This window comes from Capra hircus, chromosome 23, assembly GCF_001704415.2.
Source record: "Capra hircus breed San Clemente chromosome 23, ASM170441v1, whole genome shotgun sequence".
NCBI lineage: Eukaryota > Metazoa > Chordata > Mammalia > Artiodactyla > Bovidae > Capra > Capra hircus.
Window position 1 is genome coordinate 38,377,084 of NC_030830.1, and position 20,132 is coordinate 38,397,215.

The 20,132-nt window shown below is 42.0% G+C and overlaps 1 protein-coding gene across 1 annotated transcript; it reads left to right on the plus strand.

Moving 5' to 3' along the window:
* PXT1 (peroxisomal, testis specific 1) lies at positions 1,027 to 18,338 on the plus strand. The gene is made up of 3 exons (XM_013973755.2): positions 1,027 to 1,198; positions 11,858 to 11,988; positions 18,234 to 18,338. Exons 1-3 carry the CDS (start codon positions 1,027 to 1,029, stop codon positions 18,336 to 18,338), a joined length of 408 nt encoding a protein of 135 aa, XP_013829209.2.

Genomic DNA, 20,132 nt, shown 5'->3' on the forward strand with positions numbered 1-20,132 from the left:
AGAAGGCCTCCTCTGCTACCTTTAGTTGTTTTTTTGTGGTTTGACCTCTCAGTCATTCTTTGATTTTCTGTTAACTGCTTAGACTTAGAAGGTAAAATAGCAAGTCAAACTCTGTGGCCAACCTTTAAGATAAGATAAGTAAGTACACTGATAGACAATGAGAATCATCCATTCTTCAACTTACTGGATTGGTGCTTTACTGCTGCTGCTGCTGCTAAGTCGCTTCAGTCGTGTCCGACTCTGTGTGACCCCATAGACGGCAGCCCACCAGGCTCCCCCGTCCCTGGGATTCTCCAGGCAAGAACACTGGAGTGGGTTGCCATTTCCTTCTCCAATGCATGAAAGTGAAAAGTGAAAGTGAAGTTGCTCAGTCGTGTCCGACTCTTATCGTCCCCATGGACTGCAGCCCGCCAGGCTCCTCCGTCCATGGGATTTTCCAGGCAAGAGTACTCGAGTGGGGTGCCATCGCCTTCTCCAATTGGTGGTTTAATATTAGAAGAAAAGGGAGGAGTGTGCAAATAGCCTTCATTGGCGTCTGCAGAGATGGACTGTGTGTATATGGAGTACTAAAGAGGGAATGCAAGAGCCATTCTGGGGAGGAAACACACACACACACCCCCTGCAGTAGGAAGAAGAATATATTCCATCTCCAATCTTCCCCACCTGTCTAGGTTTTTTAAATCTATTTTTCTTTTGGCTATACTATTAATAATTTGTCTCTCTTCTGTGTGTACTAATTTAAGACTGTTCCCTGGATGGAATGTAACTATTAAGATGATGAGAAACTGCTGGGAGATGAGGATACAGGGTAATGTATCAGATCTAAAGACCAAACAACATAGATGTTTACTTCAGTTGAAAAAGAACTTAGAGATCACCCTGTTCCATCTTCCACCCAAATGCAAAATCTTTTTATATATGGGATAAAGGCTGTTTGTGTTAAAATATCAGTATTCATTTATCATACCAAATATATACTGAGAAATGGGAGAAATCCTCTGAAAATATTTTTAACAGGAAAAAAACATGAAGAAGAAAAAACACGATGCCACTGTTTATGAACCTAAAGAACTTCTGAATCCCTCTCCCAATGTAACAAATTGTTGCAAATCACTGTGGGTGAAATACAGTTTTCAGAATGTTTACATGACCCAACTTGTCAGCTCCCAGCCAGTTTCAGCCATGTCAAGGAACCCAGGTAAGATATTATTTGTATTAAACTAAGTTAAATATTCTATTTAGCTTGTATTTTTCCTGGTACTGAAGATATAAAATTGGGCACTGGAGTATTTAAACATTAAGAAGTAGTGTAAATCTATTCATCGACGTTCTTACATAGTAAAAATCTAAAACTGACTTTGCTTCATGGTATAAACCTCCTAGTTTCTTTTGGCTCTGAATCACTGATGTGACAACTAATTAAGATGATCCCAAATTCACTAAAATAGATCAAATTCATCTTTTAATAAAAAATATACCTTTAAACTTGACCTGAAAATGTCTGCATTGTTGAGGTAGGGAAAATTCAGTGTAGGTTCCTTCTTAATATTGTCAATATAGGAAAGAACATGAGGGAAAGATAAACTTGAAATTTTGTTTTTCAAAAATGTATGATTCCTAAATGTCCCAAAATGTTGGAAAATTAAAGTGCTGTGTTTGAAAAAGCATTAAAGAATGTTAGTGTTAAATGCACGCGGTTTTAGACTTTTAGATGAAAAACACGCTAGACACCTGAAAGGATTTAAATTAATCTCAAACTATTTTCCACTTTAAAAGAATTACATGCCACTAAGAAAGCGGAAATTTCAAGCATCCTAATGAGACTCTGGCCGCCACATCAAATATGGTATCCATTTTCTAAAAAGAACTCAACTGACCAAAATTTTGAATTTTCATCTGGACAGGTGTCAACAATGAAATCTCCAAACCCGAGACTGTGTCACCTATGATTACCTTATGGAACATACATTTCGCTTTTCTAAGTTGAGATGTAACTCGTACCATAAAGTTCACACTTCTAAAGCACACAGTTCAGAAGCTTTTAGTATATTCACAAAGCCGTGCACTATTCTAGAACTTGTCTTTTACTGCAAGACTTTTCCAATGTTTTCACACTCACTGTATTACTTAATCCTCACCGATCCTTATGAAACTGAGGTGCACTGTGGGCGGTTGCCACATTTACCCCCAAAGCTTTCCTAATTAGTTTCACCTCAAAAAAAGCAGAAGGGTGAAGAATTACTAATGCTACTAAGTTACAGTGACAGCCAACAGCCTAATCTGCATATATATATATATATTTTTTTTTGCATAGAGTTCTCATTTTACTACGTATGTAAAATCTTTGTGTCTGGCATTTTTGTCTGGTGCGCTAACAGTGCAAGCCGCGGCCGCCGGTTACCGCCCAGTCAGAGGCGGTGGCGGCCAGAAGCCGCGCCCCACCCCCACTCCCATTTCCTTCCCTCACAGGCTCAGCAAGAAGCGTCGTGTTTCTCCTCTTTTATCGCTGAAGGAATGGAGACGCGCAGACTGAAGGGGGCAGTGTGAGGGACACTGAGTTGTTATGGCGTCGAGAACGCTAAAGCCAGGGTCACTGGAGGGGCCTGGTGGTATACCCCGAATACCTAGTCTCCCTCCTTCTCAATCGGATTTGAAGCAGGTAGCGAACAAGTTCGCCTGGAAAATCCCATGGACGGAGGAGCCTGGTAGACTGCAGTCCATGGGGTCGCGAAGAGTCGGACATGACTGAGCGATTTCACTTTCACTTTCAAGCATTGGAGGAGGAAATGGCAACCCACTCCAGTGTTCTTGCCTGGAGGATCCCAGGGACGGGGGAGCCTGGTGGGCTGCCGTCTGTGGGGTCGCACAGAGTCGGACACGACTGACACGACTTAGTAGTAGTAACGCACAAGGGGCGCCACCCCCCGGCGCCGGAGACCCCCTCTGGGCACACCGCGCCGTGTGCACTTCCCACTGGGCACAGCCGCTCACGTGACCTCTACTGCCAGCCCCGCCCCAAGGGTTTTCCGGCCGACGACGGGGTCTGGGCAGCGCGTCTGGGGAGAACCCTGAACACGCAGTCATCCCGGTGTGGTTGGTCGCGTGGAGGACCCTGGGACGCTCTCCTGCTGGGCACCTGATTGGATGGATGGACGGATGACAAAGATAGATAGGTTAGATAAATTAGATAGAGCGAACTCTTAATGAAGAGGCTGATTGAGAAGATCCCTTTCTCCTTTTAGTGCTTTTGTCCCAGGCTGCAATACAGACTGAAAATGAAAATCACAAGCCATTGTTGGCTGGAAAGTGACCGGTTAAAGCCCAAACTTATCTGTTACTTTGGGGGTATTCTCTTGATGAAAGTGAAAAAGGAGAGTGAAAACGCTGGCTTAAAACTCAACATTCAGAAAACTAAGATCATGGCATCTGATCCCATTACTTCATGGCAAATAGATAGGGAAACAATGGAAACAGTGACAGACTATTCTCTTGGGCTCCAAAATCACTGCGTATGGTGACTGCAGTCATGAAAGTAAAAGACGCTTGCTCCTTGGAAGAAGAGCTATGACTAACCTAGACAGCATATCAAAAAGCAGAGATGTTATTTTGCTGACAAAAGTCTGTCTAGTCAAAGCTACGGTATGGATGTGAGAGTTGAACTATAAAGAAAGCTGAGCACCGAAGATTTGATGCTTTTGAACTGTGGTGTTGGAGAAGATTCTTGAGAGTCCCTTGGATTGCAAGGAGATCAAACCGGTCAATCCTAAAGGAAATCAGTCCTGAATAGTCTTTGGGAGGACTGATGCTGCAACTCCAATACTTTGGCCACCTGATGCGAAGAACTGACTCCTTGGAAAACACCCTGATTCTGGGAAAGATTGAAGGCAGGAGGAGAAGGGAACTAGAGAGGATTTGATGGTTGGATGGCATCACTGACTGGATGGACATGAGTTTGGGCAAGCTCCAGGAATTGGTGATGGACAGGGAAGCCTGGCCATGCTACAGTCCATAGGCTCGCAAAGAGCTAGACACTACTGAGCAACTGAACTGAACACTAGCCATATGAACATATCTGTTTGGTGCTGGGGGAGGAGGAACCCACAGTATTTGTATGGAGAATGTGTGTGTGTGTGCACACGCATACACCTGTGCTCAGTCGTGTCCAACTCTTTGCGACCCCGACTATAGTCCACCATGCTCCTCTGTCCATGGGGTTTTTCCAGGCAATAATACTGGAATAGGTAGGTTGCCATTTCCTCCTTTAGGGGATCTTCCCAGCCCAGGGATCGAACCTGCATCTCTTTCTCCTGCATTGTCAGGATTCTTTATCAGCACCACCTGGGAAGCCCATGTACAACTAAAAGACACTTAGAAAAGTTGAGGAGGTGCATAGGATTTGGAGAAGTCCAGAGCAACCGTCCTGATACATCATTTAAGATAAATTAGACACTCTTGGGAAAACAAAAATGATTAAAAGTGGAAAGAGGCCCTGCCCACTTCTAAAAATGTAAAAAGTATTGATAGGAAAAGTGTGTGCGCTCAGTCATGTCCTACTCTTTGTGACCTGTGGACTACAGCTGGCCGGGCTTCTCTGTTCATGGGATTTTCCAGGCAAGAATACTGGAGTGGGTTGCTGTTTCCTTCTCTATTGATAGGAAAGGGCAGACATTTATACACACACATAGAAAAATTTCTTGGCATCCAACAGGACTCTGCACTTCCCAATGCAAGAATCCCGGGTTCAATCCCTGGTCAGAGAACTGAGATCTCACAAGGTGTGGGGTGTGGCCGAAAAAGAGTCTGTCAGCAATGAAAGAGACCCAGGTTCAACCCCTGGGTCAGGAAGATTCTCCAGAGAAGGGAATGGCAACCCACTTCAGTATTCTTGCCTGGAGAATACCATGGACAGAAGAGCCTGGTGATCTAAAGTCCATGGGGTCACAAAGAGGCGACAACTGAGCAACTAACACAGAGACACTCATAGATATATAGGTAGTGTAAATGGGATATATTAATTGTAGAAGTCAGAAGAGGGTCCAGTTTTCAGCTGCTTTCTGCTTCTGAGAGTGCTTGTATTGCAGAAAGGGGGGCCCCCAGGGTCCCCCTTCTGGCAACACTCGGGTGTTCATTTTATATATATATATATACATATATAATATATATATTTTTTACTCTCTAGTTGTGGTGCATGGGCTTCCGGTCGCAGTGCCTGCTTCTTGTTGCCAAGCATGGGCTCCAGGGCATAAGGGCTCAGTAGTTGTGGTGCATGGGCTTAGTTGCTCCATGGCATGTCGGATCTTAGTTCCCAGACCAGGGATCAACCCTGGACCCCTGCACTGGCGGACAGATTCTTAACCACTGGACCACCAGGAAAGTCCCTTGGATGCTCATTTATGCTTTTTTCTTTTTTTGGTGCTCCTAAGGCTCACCATCTCTCTCTTTCCTCCTCTAGATGGACACATTGACTTTTTAAATTCATTTTAAAAAATACTAGGGCCAACTGTATTTTAGGCACTGCATTACATACTTGGGTGACAATAATAAACAAAAACAGCAACAGCCCCTTCCTTCCTGGCACAGATGGTCAGGTAAAGAAGGCAGACAGCAGTCAATCACATATACCAATGTTAGATGTAATATGATAGGGTGCTAAGAGGTCCAGATGCTATAATGGGGCTTTGGCCTAGGAGGGAGGTTAGAGAAGGCTTCCCTGGAGACGTAACCCTGGACTGAGACCTGAGGGGGTTAAGGAGGGTGCAAGTTGCAGGCAGAGGGAATGGCTTGGGCAAGGGAGAGCTAGTAGCCTTTCCCCTTCGATGACTGCTCATCTCACCCATTTCCACTAAACATACACTGATCTTGCCTCCAAGTTCTCAGAAAATACTCTTTTCTTTTAATTCTAAGTTCTTAGGGAGTAACGGTGACCCATAATTACTGACATAGACAATGTGTATCCAATAGGTAAGTATGCTGATACACACATCTCATATGCAGTATCATCTCTGTTATTTTGGGCTTCCCAGATGGCGCTAGTGGTGAAGAACACACCTGCCAATGTAGGAGACTCAAGAGATGTGGGTTTGATCCCTGGGTCAGGAAGATCCCCTGGAGGAGGAAATGGCAACCCACTCCAGTATCCACAACTGGAAAATCCCATGGACAGAGGAGCCCAGCAGGTTACAATCCATGGGGTCAAAAAGAGTTGGACATGACTGAGCACACACGCATTTGCCACGCTGCAAGTGTTTCACCAGTAATTGTTCAAACATGCATGAAATACAAATAGTTGTTATGCTGAGTTCCAGAATACAAAACACACTTCTTGCTTTGAGCACAATCTTCTGTTGTGTTCTATCTCTAGGTCCTTCCTTCTCTGCCCCTTTGTCTACCCAGCTGAAATACCCAAGGCTTGTTAGCATTCTTATAGCTGCATTTCTCCCAGCGTCCATTACTGGAACTTACCCAACTTGTATTCCATCTTCATACTGAAGATACTAGATTTTGTACTTCCCAGGTGACAGTCAGTTAAAATGATAGTTGCAAATCATCATGCTTTTGATTGGCACAGGTAGGGCTGGTCCTAAACCCATTTTGAAGTTGATGATACTCATTTGGAAGGTCTCCCCACTCAGTTGCCCTTTCTTCCCTCCACTTGCTATGTTACAAAGGTAAAAGGTTATGCAAATACTCTTTTTTTTTCTATTTTTATTTTATTTATTTATTAAAATTTTTATTTTTACTTTATTTTACTTTACAATACTGTATTGGTTTTGCCATACATTGACATGAATCCGCCACGGGTGTACATGAGTTCCCAATCCTGAATCCCCCCTCCCACCTCTCACCCCATATCATCTCTCTGGATCATCCCCGTGCACCAGCCCCAAGCACCCTGTATCCTGTATCTAACACAGACTGGCGATTCATTTCTATGCAAATACTCTTCACATTCTCCTAAGGCTCTGGGATTCAGGAGTGGTTGCTACCACCAATCAAGTTCATAGGTACTGAAGTGATTTTCCCTGAGAATAAACATCTCCAAGTAATGAAATAGTGGATTAAAGCTGTGATTGCTTAAATCAGGCTGAGTGCCAACAAAAAAAGTTGATCAGTTGGTCTAAGAAAGAAACAGAAATTTTATTTTGAGCCAAATTGAAGATTGCTGCTGCTACTGTTGCTAAGTCGCTTCAGTCGTGTCCGACTCTATGTGACCCCATAAACGGCAGCCCACCAGGCTCCCCCATCCCTGGGATTCTCCAAGCAAGAACACTGGAGTGGGTTGTCATTTCCTTCTCCAATGCATGAAAGTGAAAAGCGAAAGTGAAGTCGCTCAGTCGTGTCCGACTCTTAGCGACCCCACGGACTGCAGCCTACCAGGCTCATCTGTCCATGGGATTTTCCAGGCAAGAGTACTGGAGTGGGGTGCCATTGCCTTCTCTGAAATTGAAGATTATAACCCTGGAATAGCCTCTCAGAAAACTCTGAGAACTGTTCTGTCCATTAAAGGTCAAAGCACAGTTATGTATGGTTTTGAGACAGTATGCTGTACATTAAATGATGGATTGTTGACAGTTTACATAATCCACATCTACAAGTAGTGGGTCATGGAAGTGAAAGTTGCTCAGTCGAGTCTGACTCTTTGCAACCCTATTCCTTCTCCAGGCGGATCTTCCCGAACCAGGAATCAAACTGGAGTCTCTTACATTGCAGGCAGATTCTTTACCAACTGAGCTATCAGTAGGAATCGAACTGGGGTCTCCTGCATTGCAGGCGGATTCTTTACCAACTGAGCTATCAATTAAGCTTAAAGCTTTAAAGGAAATCTTTAAACTTAAGCCACATCTTAATTGGCTTCTCATTTGCACCATAAACTTTCTGTATTACCTTTGTTTTCTGGACTTTCTCACTGCCTCTCCTCCACTGCTGACACGATTTGTAGTTATGATATCTACAAGTTTCCCAAATTTTCAATCGTGCTATGTTTTTGATCAAATCTCCCTTTCCTTGGGGACTTCCCTTCTAGAGCTGTTCTCTTGTTCCAGTCTCATCACTATCTGGGCCTGTCATCCTGGGACTTCCCTTCCCAGCGTTGGATCCACCTTTTGGTGATTTTTGTTTTCCCCTTGATTTAGTCATACTCTGTTTCACTGGAAAACCTCCTCAAGAGGCTTCCTAAGAAATTGTTTATGGGAGAACAACTTCCTGAGTCCTTGCATGTCTGCAGATGTCTTTATTCACCTCTCACAAATTATCGAGAATTAGGTAGGCAGAAACTTCTAGGTTGAAGAGAATTTTTTATAAAATCCTCGAGGGTGGGAATTCCCTGGTGGTTGTGGTTAGGACTTGATGCTTTCACTGCCAAGGGCCAGGGTTCAACCTCTGTGGTCAGGGAACTAAGATCTTGTAAAGCATGTGGCATGACCAAAAAAAAAAAATTCTTGAGGGTATTAATTGTCTGCTATATTCTAGAATCCATTACTGATGGGAAGTCAGTCATCAAACTAACCCATGTTTCTCTTTGGAGATCTTTAGCATCTTTAGCCAAAATGACATCTTTTGAAATGTCAGTATGGTCCAGAGGTGAGGATTTTATTTCCCCCTTTTGTTGTCCTGAGAATTTGGTGGGGCTTTTTTCTTGGTGAGATGTTCTAGCCTGAAGTTTGTGCTGGGAAGCTGTCTTATGCTGTTTAACAATTTTCCTCCTCTGTTTCTTTCTGTGACTCTTACTAATCTGGTGCTGGTCTTTCCAGATTGGTTCTGTATATCACCTATCTTATCTCGCCTATTTAAAAATTCTGATTTTTTTTTTCTGAGTGATTTTCTTTTCTCAGACGGTCAATTGTGTTTTTAATTTTAGCAATCATATTTTTAAAAACTGAAAGATTTTGTTGTAGGTTTAATCTTTTTTCATAGCATTTTCTTTTGTTTCCTAAATGTAATATTTTCTTTCTTTTTTTAAATAAAGATTTTGTTTTTGATGTGGACCGTTTTTTAAACATCTTTATTGAATTTGTTACGATATTGCTTCTGTTTTTATGTTTTGTTTTTTGGCCACAGGCCTGTGGGATCCTAGCTCCCTGACCAGGGATCAAACCCACAACCCCTGGGGAAGGTGAGTCCTAATCACTGGATCACCAGGGAAGTCGCTAAATGTAATATTTTCTTAAATCACTCTAAAGATATACATTAGAACTTGCAAACATTCTCTTCTGTTTCCTGAATTACATCTGTTTTCTTCAGGATCACTATTTTGTTTGTTTATCTGGTATTTCTCTTTCATACTATGGTTCTTCTCAGTTGCCTGGTGATCTTCTGTTATTAAAAAAAAAAAATACTGACCAGGTAACTCACTTATATAGCATTTATCCATGTTCCAGGTGTGGTCCTGCACAGTTAAATGTATTAACTCACTTAATCATTTCAACAACCCCTCTACAAGGTAGTTACTATGGTATCTTATTAAGTTTGTGCTGTGTGCTCAGTTGTATCTGACTCTGTGACCCCATGGACCGTATCCCACCATGCTCCTTTGTCCATGGAATTCTCCAGGCAGGAATGCTGGAGTGGGTTGCCATTTCCTTCTCTGCTCATTAAGTTTAATTCCATCAATTGTAAAATGTACTATAATTTTGTTTCCTACTAAGGAAATGAACAATGCTGTTGGAATATGACATGCCATAGACTATAAAACATATTCTCGGAGGCATTATAAAATCTTAGAATTGATAAAATAAGATAGTACCATTCCCATTTTAGTTGAGGAAACAAAGGCATAGAGAGATTAAATAACTTTCCCAGGTTACAGTTTTATCTATAGATTTTACATTTGAACCCAAATGATTTGGCCTCAGAATCTTACCACTATGCCTCACTGCTTCCCAGGGCTCCTCACTGAATGGGGACTCAAATAGGGGGTCTGAACTGGGGGAGTTTTAGGGTGATGAGTTAGGGGAGCTGACTTTCTGGCTCCAGATCCCTCAAATGCCAGAACAAGGCACCAACATTCATAAAGAAGTTTTAGCTCTCTCCACAAGATTCATTCTCCTGTTGGAGAAGAGTGGTCTGGATTTTCCACCTGAAATCTGATGGGTCCAGTGGGCTGGGGTTGCCAAGGGCGCCAAGCGGGACAGTAGATCCTCATCAGCCAATGGCAGGCTTCCCTTTCCCAGCTTCCACGTCCTGGTGAGTGAAGGGGCTTCCTATCCTGGGTTCTTGGCACTTTCTCTTTCTGGCTCACTCCTCTATATCTTGTCTTTTCTTCTTTCTGCCTTCTAGAAACACGTATAGATCTCTCATCTGCTGTTGACTTTGCTTCCCATTCTTTTCACTGTTGCAGCTTTACTCTTTTTTATACTTTCATTTTGGTGGGGTCTTGGGAGGGACTAGGAGAAACGGAAAGGTCAATGCTTGTGCTCAGTCTTAAACCAGAAGGCCCTAGATCTCTCTTTTTTATTAAATAAAATCAAGATTATAAAAAGATGACCATCATCTGAGACAATAAAATATTCACGTCATAGCTGGCAGTGGAAAAGCACTTACAAAACCTTAAAGTCATATTTGCTTGAAAGTTTTCCTAAGTGCAACAGAAAGAACCTTTTGTATGTTGATAGAACATTTTTTAAAGTCCCAATACACTGAGGCTTGTTATTTGCTTTAAGAAGGAATTATTCTTTTGAAAAAATTAACAATGAGATTTTTGCAAATTCCCCACTAGGTCATTTAGATGACAGTTTTATTTTCAGAATTTTATGTGGATATATATCTCCACACAATTTTCAACATAAAGTGAGATAATTTTTTCTTTTGGATATTAAAAATTCAGTATTGGAATATAATAGAGCACTTGAAATGTGGCCAGTGCAATTGAGGAACTGAATTTTAAGTTTTTTAAAATTTTAATTACATTTAAAAAACTGATACTTGATTTAGTTGTTGGACAAGTTTTAGGTATGTGTGGAACAACTTGGATATATGAATTTACTTTTTAATTGTAAACTTCATTAAATCTAAATACAAATCAACACTTCATGAAATAAAATACAAGGTTTTCCAATGAAATTAGTTAATATCTGGATTGAGATGTGTTGCAAGTATAAAATAAACACTGGATTTTGAAAGCTTAAATTAAAAAGTGCAAAACATATCACTAATAATTTTATATTGATTATATGTATAATACTTTGGATGTGAGAGTGTATAAAGAAAGCTGCATGCCAAAGAATTGATGCTTTTGAACTGTGGTGTTGGAGAAGACTCTTGAGAGTCCCTTGGACTGCAAGGAGATCCCACCAGTCCATCCTAAAGGAGATCAGACCTGGGTGTTTACTGGTAGGACTGATTTTGAAGCTGCATCTCCAATACTTTGGCCACCTGATACGAAGAGCTGACTCATTTGAAAAGACCCTGATGCTGGGAGGGATTGGGGGCAGGAAGAGAAGGGGACGACAGAGGATGAGATGTCTGGATGGCATCACCGACTCAATGGACATGAGTTTGGGTAAACTCCAGGAGTTGGTGATGGACAGGGAGGCCTGGCGAGCTGCGGTTCATGGGATCGCAGAGTTGGATGCGACTGAGTGACTGAACTGAACTGAGCTTTGGATATACTGTCTTAAGTAAAATATATTACTAAAATTATTTTTTACCTAATTTTACCACTAGAAAAATTAAAATTTATATATAGCTTGAATTATATTTCTACTGGACAGAGCTATTTATTCCATTGCAAGGCTTTGCTTTCAATAATCACTATGATGATGGGATTTCATTCCTCTCATTGTCTAAGACAGTTTTAAGTGACTAGTGGTGAGTGATAGTTAATGCAGTTATCTCTTTGAACTTTTTTCTATCAATGTAGGTCACAATCCACCTTCTCAGCCAAAGGAGGATAGTATTGGCCAGAACCACCACCAGGAGGAAATAATTCACAAGTTGGTCGTGCAGCTGAGAAACATTGGGGACAGCATTGAGCAGAGAATGGTGCAAGAGGTGAGACTTAAATTTCCCCAGCAAGGGCCTAGCTGGAAAGAGCAAACAGAACAATGGCTGCCAAGTAGCTGGAATGCCCAGGAATTAGCAGAACACGTGGATTAATAATGTCCAGATTACCAAGCATTAGATCTGAAAATTGAGAACCTGAGCCAATGCCAGTATTTGATCTCACATTTGCCTCGCAAAAAACTGGTCCACGGACCAGTGGCATCAGCATTATTTGGCAGCGGACCAGATGTGCAAAATCTTGAACCCCAGCCCACAGCTCTGGCATCAGAATTTACCATTTTGCACACACCCTCGGGGATCTGAGTTATAAATGTGAGAAACTTTGCTTCACACTCTCAAACTAGGATGCATGTGAGAATCACCTGTGGAGTTTTAAGAACTACAGATGCTGGGCTCCACCTTGAGAGATGAGTCCAGGTGAATGTAATGCTCCATCATGGAGGAGAACCTTTGACTTAGATTGTGGTTATCCTCCTTGAACCAACCCAGGTTATGCTCTAAGCCCAGCTCTCCTTGATTTCTTTGTTTCTCCTGATTATTATAAGAAGTAATAAGGGAAAACAGAAAGATTACTGTTTTAAATTCTGTGAAAGTGTTAGTCGCTCAGTCATGTCTGACTCTTTGTGATCCCATGGACTGTAGCCAGCCAGGTTCCTCTGTCCATGGAATTCTCCAGGTAAGAATACTGGAGTGGGTAGCTGTTCCCTTCTCGAGGGGATCTTCGTGACCCAGGGATCAACCCTGGTCTCCTGCATTGCAGGAAGATTCTTTACCAGCTGAATCACCAGGGAAGCCCAAATCTTAGACGTGATGAAATCCACAGCCAACTTAGTTTTCCTCCAGAACAACCTGTAACTGGCAGCAGAAAGAGAATAACCATGTGGGGCTCTGTGCTAGGACAGGTGGCTGACCCTTAGAGCCCAACTTCTTGCCCTTAAATTCATCACAGGACCAGCACCTGCGGCGATTTCTTGTTTGTCCCTGCTGCTGCCATCATGCTGACCTCAGGGAGTGCCAGGCCCCTTTTTGTGCTCTGGTTCAAATGTGGCAGACTCAGCCATCCCCTCAAACAAAACATTCCTGGAGACAAAACAAGAACAGAAGGTCCCAACAGTAATGTTACTAAAAGTAAGAAGGAAACAATCACATAAAATACCGATAGACCGATTATGCACATATTTATTGAGTACCTACTATGCGCCAGACTCAGTCCCAGGTATTGACAGACCAAGTTCACTCAAGTATTTATTGAGTGCTTCCTATATGCCAGACTCAGTTCCAGGCAGAGAGCAGGACGGAAGATGAGCCTACTCTCATAGGACTCATAATGTAGGAGAGGGACAAACGGTGAAGTAGATGACTAGACTGCCGGGGGTAGTGAGTGATGGAGATGACTCGAATGGGCCGTCAGGAAAGGCTTCTCTGAGGCGGTGATATTTGAGCAGAGACTGGAAGTGAGCCAGGGAAATACCTGGGGAGAAAGTGTTCCAGGCAGAGGGAACTGGGAGTGCCAAGCCCTTGGCGTAGAAACAGGCGTAAGGAACAGCAAGGAGGCCAGAATGGCTGAGCGGGGTGGGTGTTGAGGTCCAGGGGCTGACCTCTGTCTTAGGAGTGGTGGTTAAAGGTTTTTGGGTTTTACCCTAAGTGTTTATAAGAGAAGCTTCTGGAGAGGGAGAGTAAAAGAGTGCCATGTTCTGATTTATATTTAGAATGAAGCCAGTAGACTGTTTGAACACTGAGTGAGATAATTCGATGGAAAATAATCAGTATGTGTTATCAAAGCCAACAACTTAATTTGTTTCTGGCCTTATTTGAGTTGAACACTTCTTGGCCATGTATCATTTATTACAGAGCATTCATAGTACTCTCCACCTTCCTCCGATGCTCCACTTTCTTCTGCGGTTTTCACTGATGACTGTGCTTTATGAATTACGGGCAAGTCCTTAGTTCAGCTTTTCTGCTTCTTTATCAGCTAGCACTCTGAATACTCCTGCTTCCTTCTAATTTTTTCTCTGGAGAGAGCAGAGTAGGAAAAATCACAACCACCTATTTGCTACATTTATCTCAACCCAATCAGGAAGCCACTTCTCCCTGTCACCTCCGCTTCCATTTCCCTTTTCTTCCTTTCCCTTACCTTTTTTTTTTTTTTTTGGTAATGATTTTTTCCCCTTACCTTTTAAGCTATAATTTACTTATGTGTTAAATTTACCTCTGCAGCTTAATAAATTAACTTTTCTTTAAAAAAACTTTATTGAGAAAATTCACATGTCATACAATTCATCCATTTAAACAGTATAATAGTGGCTTTATGTTTATTCATAGAGTTGTATAGCCATCATCACAATCAATTTTAGAACAGTTTCATCACCCCAGTAAGATACTGCACACCCAATAGTAGTCCCCTCTTATCTCCTCCCGTTTTCCTTCCAGCCCCACCAATCTACGTTCTGCTTCTCCGGATTTGCCTATTCTGAAATTTCATATAAGGGAACTAATATAATATGTGGTCTTTATGTGTGACTTCTTTCACGTCAGTTCAGTTCAGTTGCTCAGTCGTGTCCAACTCTTTGCGACCCCATGGACTGCAGCAGGCCAGGCCACCAACTCCCGGAGCTTGCTCAAACTCACATCCGTTGAGTCACTGATGCCATCCAACCATCTCATCCTTTGTCATCCCCTTCTCACTTAACAGTGTTTTTTTCAAGGTTCATCCATGTGGTAGCATGAATCAATGCTTCATTTTATTGATGAATAATTTTCCAGTGTATGTATACATATCACTTTGTTTATTCATCAGTTGATGAACGTTTGGGTTGTTTCCACTTTTTGACTATTATAAATAATGATGCTATGGACATCTGTGTGGAAGTTTTTGTGTAGATGAATGTTTTCAGTTTTTTTGAGAACATACATAGGAGTGGAATTGCTGAGTCATATGACAACTTTAACTTTTTGAGAAACTTCCAGACTGTCTTCCAAAGTGGCTGTACTATTTTACATTGTGGCCCACCAGCAAGGTATGAGGGATCCTGTTTTTCCACGTTCTTGTCAAAATTAGTTAACTATCTCTTTGATTATAGCCAGCCTCGCGGGTGTGAAGTAGAATCATACTGTGGGTTTGATTTGCACTTTCCTGATAGTTAATGTTGTGCATCTTTTCAGGTGCTTATTGGTTATTTGTATAAATCTCTGGAGAAATGTCTATTCAGATTTTTCATTTTAAAATTGGGTTGTCTTAATTCTTGAGTTGTAGGAGCTCTTTATGTGGGCCTGCCAAGTGGCGCTAATGGTAAAGAACCCGCTTGCCAATGCAGGAGATGTCAGAGATGCGGGTTTGATCCCTGGGTCAGGAAGATCCCCTGGAGGAGGGCATGGCAACTCCAGTATTCTTGCTGAGAATCCCATGGACAGAGGGGCCTGGAGGCCTACGGCCCATAGGGTCACAGAGGCACACATGACTGAAGTGACTCAGCACAGCACAGCAGCATGGTTCTTTATATATGCTGAATATAAATCCCTTATCAGATATGTTATTTGCAAATATTTTCTCCCATTCTGAAGGTTGTCTTTCGTCTTGACAGTGTTCTTTGAAGTGCAAAAGTTTTAAATTTGATGAATTTCAGCTTACCTATTTTCCTTTGGTTGCTAGTGCTTTTGGGTCATATCTAAGAAATCATCATGAAGCTTTATGCCTATGTTTTCTTTCAAGAGCTTTAGACTTTTAGCTCTTAAATTTAGGTCTTTGACTCATTTGGAGCTAATTTTTATATATGTATGAGTTATAAGTTCATCTTCATTCTTTTGCATATGGGTATTAAGTTGTCATAGCGCATCTGTTGAAAAGAGTACTCTTTTCCTGCTGAATTGCCTTGGCACCCTTGTCGAAAATCAACTGACTATAAATTGGGGATTTATTTCTGGACTCTCAATTCTATTCCATTGATCTGTGTCTATACTTATACCTGCCCTAGTTTTCCTTGCAATGTTTTACAAAGCTGGCTTTGGCCTAGACTTTTAAAGTAATCTTTCTTGTATTGCAAAATTGTCTTTTAGAACACTTCAAATAGACCACAGAATATTTTTAAAATATTTTTAAAAATTCCTCCTCAGTTTGACTCTAAAATGCTAAAAGGCTTTACTCTGCTGCTTCTAGGCTTAACTCAAGTAACTTTAACAAAATATTGAATCTGGTATGTATATTTCTTTCATATGCAATCATTTATTCACATTTTATACTTTGTTTAATCAAGTGGTCTCATTGATTCTCCAGATGCCTTCCTGCTTTTGATGTATTTAAAGAAACTTTGATTCTTGCTCTTGGAACTCCCTGGCAAGGAGCTCACCAAGGTGCATTTTTATGTGCTGAATTGATTGTCCTCAAGCTATCACCAGCTTGACTTCTTATTCTTTTCACTTAAGCAAGTGTTTGTTTTCAAATAGGCCTTGATTCTCAACCTATTTTGCCATCTAGTTTTGAGGGGTTTTGGGTCAAGGACCTGTTTTTTTTTTAAAATCTGGGGCATGTAATTTTCCTAGCTATACAGTATGTTTTAAAACAGTCTTTCTATGTTTTTAGGATCTTAAATATGGCTTTGAAATTTTTCTCCATAGACTCTATCCTGGGTCCTAGAAGCTGCCTCCTCCCTGTCCCTATAGGCTTGCTGTTGCTGCTGCTAAGTCACTTCAGTCATGTCTGACTCTGTGCGACCCCATAGACGGCAGCCCACCAGGCTCCACTGTCCTTGGGGTTCTCAAGGCAAGAACACTGGAGTGGGTTGCCATTTCCTTCTCCAATGCATGAAAGTGAAAAGTGAAAGTGAAGTCGCTCAGTCGTGTCCAACTCTTAGCGACCCCATGGACTGCAGCCCACCAGGCTCCTCCGTCCATGGGATTTTCCAGGCAAGAGTACTGGAGTGGGGTGCCATTGCCTTGTCCACCCTATAGGCCTAGGAGTGGCAATAACTCTGCTGTTATGCCACTGTTATGCCTCCTCCCCCCACTTTTGTAAAGCGTCTTCATCCGACACTGTATTATCCTAATTTTAGTGTGTCATCTGTCCTCTCTGGGACCCTGACAGTAATGTATAAGAAATTTCTTAAGTCTGTTAGAAGGACAGATGGGAAATGAACATTTACTAAACATTTTCTTTCAGGTACTCTGAGATACTCTTATTTGTTTCATTTAATTTTCCAAATAACTCTATGAATTAGTGACTCAGTATATCAGGAGAAGCATTTGAGGTTCAGCAAGATTAGATAACCTATCCAAGGTTACTCAGCAACTAAGTGGCAAAACTGGAATTTAAATATATGAGCATCTGACTCAGTGCTCTATACATTTTCTTGTCTGCTTTGCTGGAAGGAAATTCAATTTTTTTAATTAAAAAAATTTTAATTTTAATATTTTGGCCATGCCATATGGCATGTGGGATCTTAGTTCCCTGAGTAGGGACTGAACCTGTGCCCCCTGCAGTGGAAGCACAGAGTCTTAATCACTGAACCACTGGACCACTGTCAAAGTCGCTCAATTTTTTAAATTGATATCAATTATAAAAGGGGAAAACAAGTTCTTTCGTGGTTTCCAGTTACAGTGGCATTTACTTATGGGCTTCCCCAGTGGCTCAGTGGTAAAGAATCTGCCTGCAATGTAAGAAATGCAGGAGGTGCAGGTTTGATCCCTAGGTCAGGAAGATCCCCTGGAGGAGGGGATATGGCAACCCACTCCAGTATTCTTGTCAGGAAGATCCTATGGACAGAGGAGCTGGTGGGCTACAGTCCATGGGGCTGAAAGAGTCAGACACAACTGAAGCGTCTGAGCACGCACCAGAAACCTGCTGAGGTCTTTGCTTCCAACCATGCTCACACTCACCCCTCTTCACCATCTAAAGTCCATTCTTCAACCCCAAAGCAGACTCCCTTGGTTCTTTGGGAGGACTAAGAAAGTGCTCTGGGACGCCAGAGGAAGAGGTTAATCAACCTGGAAAACAGTGCCCAATTTGCTGATAGTGAAGATGGGAATAGATGTCCAAAGGAAAACTTCCCCAGGTTGTGTGGATGGTACGGATATCACGAACAGACCAAGATATTCTTCCACTCAGACACTTCACGGAGCAGCGCAAGAAGCGAGTTTGTGGCACTGACTGAATTAATATTAATACTGAACTTCTAACTTTGGATTATTTTATCGCCTTTTAAAAAAACTCACCCTCCCTCTCTTGCTTCCTTTTTAAACAGAACTTTCAGCAAGAAGGCAGAGCTGTCCTGGCTCACTATGTCTTCGTTTTCTTTGGAGGAGTTCACATGTTGCTGCGCTTTCTCTGGAACAACCATTTGATGTAGAAGGAACGTAAGCGGCAGGCTCTGCCTTCCTTCCATCCTCTGAGAAAACATGAATCCCACTGGGGCAGATGCAAAGAAGACCCTTCTCCTCCTCCTCTCCTTGTCACCCGTCGTTGCTGCTTTTGTCTGGTTTGTTGAAGAACTGTGGACCCACTGGCCATTTGTCTGTTTATTGGTCAACCAGCGATGAGACGTCTGTGACGGTCTCATGGTGGAGCCCAAGGAACCTAGGAACCCAGGAGGCCTTACTGCTTAGGAGACACCAGCACTGAGGATAGCCCCAGTGCTCTGTATAAGGAAGCCTTGTAAGGGAGCCTCCCATGAGTACCACTGAACCTCATTCCCAAACCAGAGGTCACAGAAATGGGTGCTTTCTCCTGGGCCCCCTCCCTGGGTAGCAGGCCCTCCAGTGACCTATTGGCCTCATTCTTGTTGCCTGTGTCCAGATCTGTAGCGACCCCTGCTTTTTTTTTTTACCGTTCTGTCTACCTCATATTCCCTCCCTCTGCCCTCTGAGAAATATGGCGAGTATTAAGAAAGTTTGTTGTTATAAACTGCAAGTTCTGAGTTCTTTGTAGGAAAAGTGTTATTTTAGAAAGTTAATAATTAAAAATGAAATAAATATGGTTATTTTATCGAGCATGAAACACCTGTGCATATTTCTTTTGTGAAGGAGGGATTCCCCTTGTTCCCGCTCATACAAGTTCATAATTTTGTGGCTTGATCATACATAGTGTCATCTTTGTCCTTCCAAAGGGAAATATTCCCATCTTTTAAAGTCTGTTTCAGGCAATGCCTATCATCACCTATGTTTTGGCTTCCCTAAAATATCTTCTTTATTTTTTAACTCTTTTGAGTATGTATTTATTCACTTATATGTTTAAAAAATCAAAACCATATAAGAACATTTACAATGAAAACACTTGCTCTTATTTGCTTTCCTGAATTCTAGTTATAAGTTCATTACATACCCTTCCAGAGTTTCTTTATACAAATACCTGCCTGGAAGAAAAGCTATAACAAACCTAGGTCTGTACAGTCAAAGCTATGTTTTTTTCCAGTAGTTATGTACAGATGTGAGAGTTGGACCATAAAGTAGGCTGAACACTGAAGAACTGATGCTTTTCAAACTGTAGTGTTGGAAAAGACTCTTTAGAGTCCCTTGGACAACAAGGAGATCAAACCAGTCAATCCAAAGGAAATCAATCCTGAATATTCATTGGAAAGACTGATGCTGAAACTCTAATACTTTGGCCATCTGATGAGAAGAGATAACTCACTGGAAAAGACCCTGATTTGGGAAAGATTGAGGGCATGAAAAGGAGATGACAGAGGATGAGGTGGCTGGATGGCATCATTGACTCAATGGACATGAGTTTGAGCAAACTCTGGACAGGAAAGCCTGGAGTGCTGTAGGCCATGGGATCTCAACGAGTTGGACATGACTAAGCGACTGAACAACAACAATATATATTCACACACAAAAGGTAGCATGTAATTCCCTAGTGGCTTAGATGGTAAAGAGTCTGCCTGCACTGTGGGAGACCTGGGTTTCATCCCTGGGTCAAGAAGATTCCCTGGAGAAGAAAATGGCAACCCACTCCAGTATTCTTGCCTGGGAAATCCCATGGATGGAGGAGCCTGGCAGACTACAGTCCGTGGGGTTGCAAAGAGTTGGACATGACTGAGCGACTTCACTTAATTAACAGACCCTGTTCTGTACCTTGATAGATAGCATGGTGGTCAGGTACTACTCGTCTTACAAATGTTAACTTATTTACTCTTCATAAGAGC

Coding starts and splice junctions, on each gene's coding strand:
- PXT1 (XM_013973755.2), top strand. CDS start 1,027: ATGAAGAAGAAAAAACACGATGCCACTGTTTATGAACCTAAAGAACTT. Junction 1,199..11,857: donor AGCCATGTCAAGGAACCCAG/GTAAGATATTAT, acceptor CTATCAATGTAG/GTCACAATCCACCTTCTCAG. Junction 11,989..18,233: donor AGCAGAGAATGGTGCAAGAG/GTGAGACTTAAA, acceptor CTTTTTAAACAG/AACTTTCAGCAAGAAGGCAG.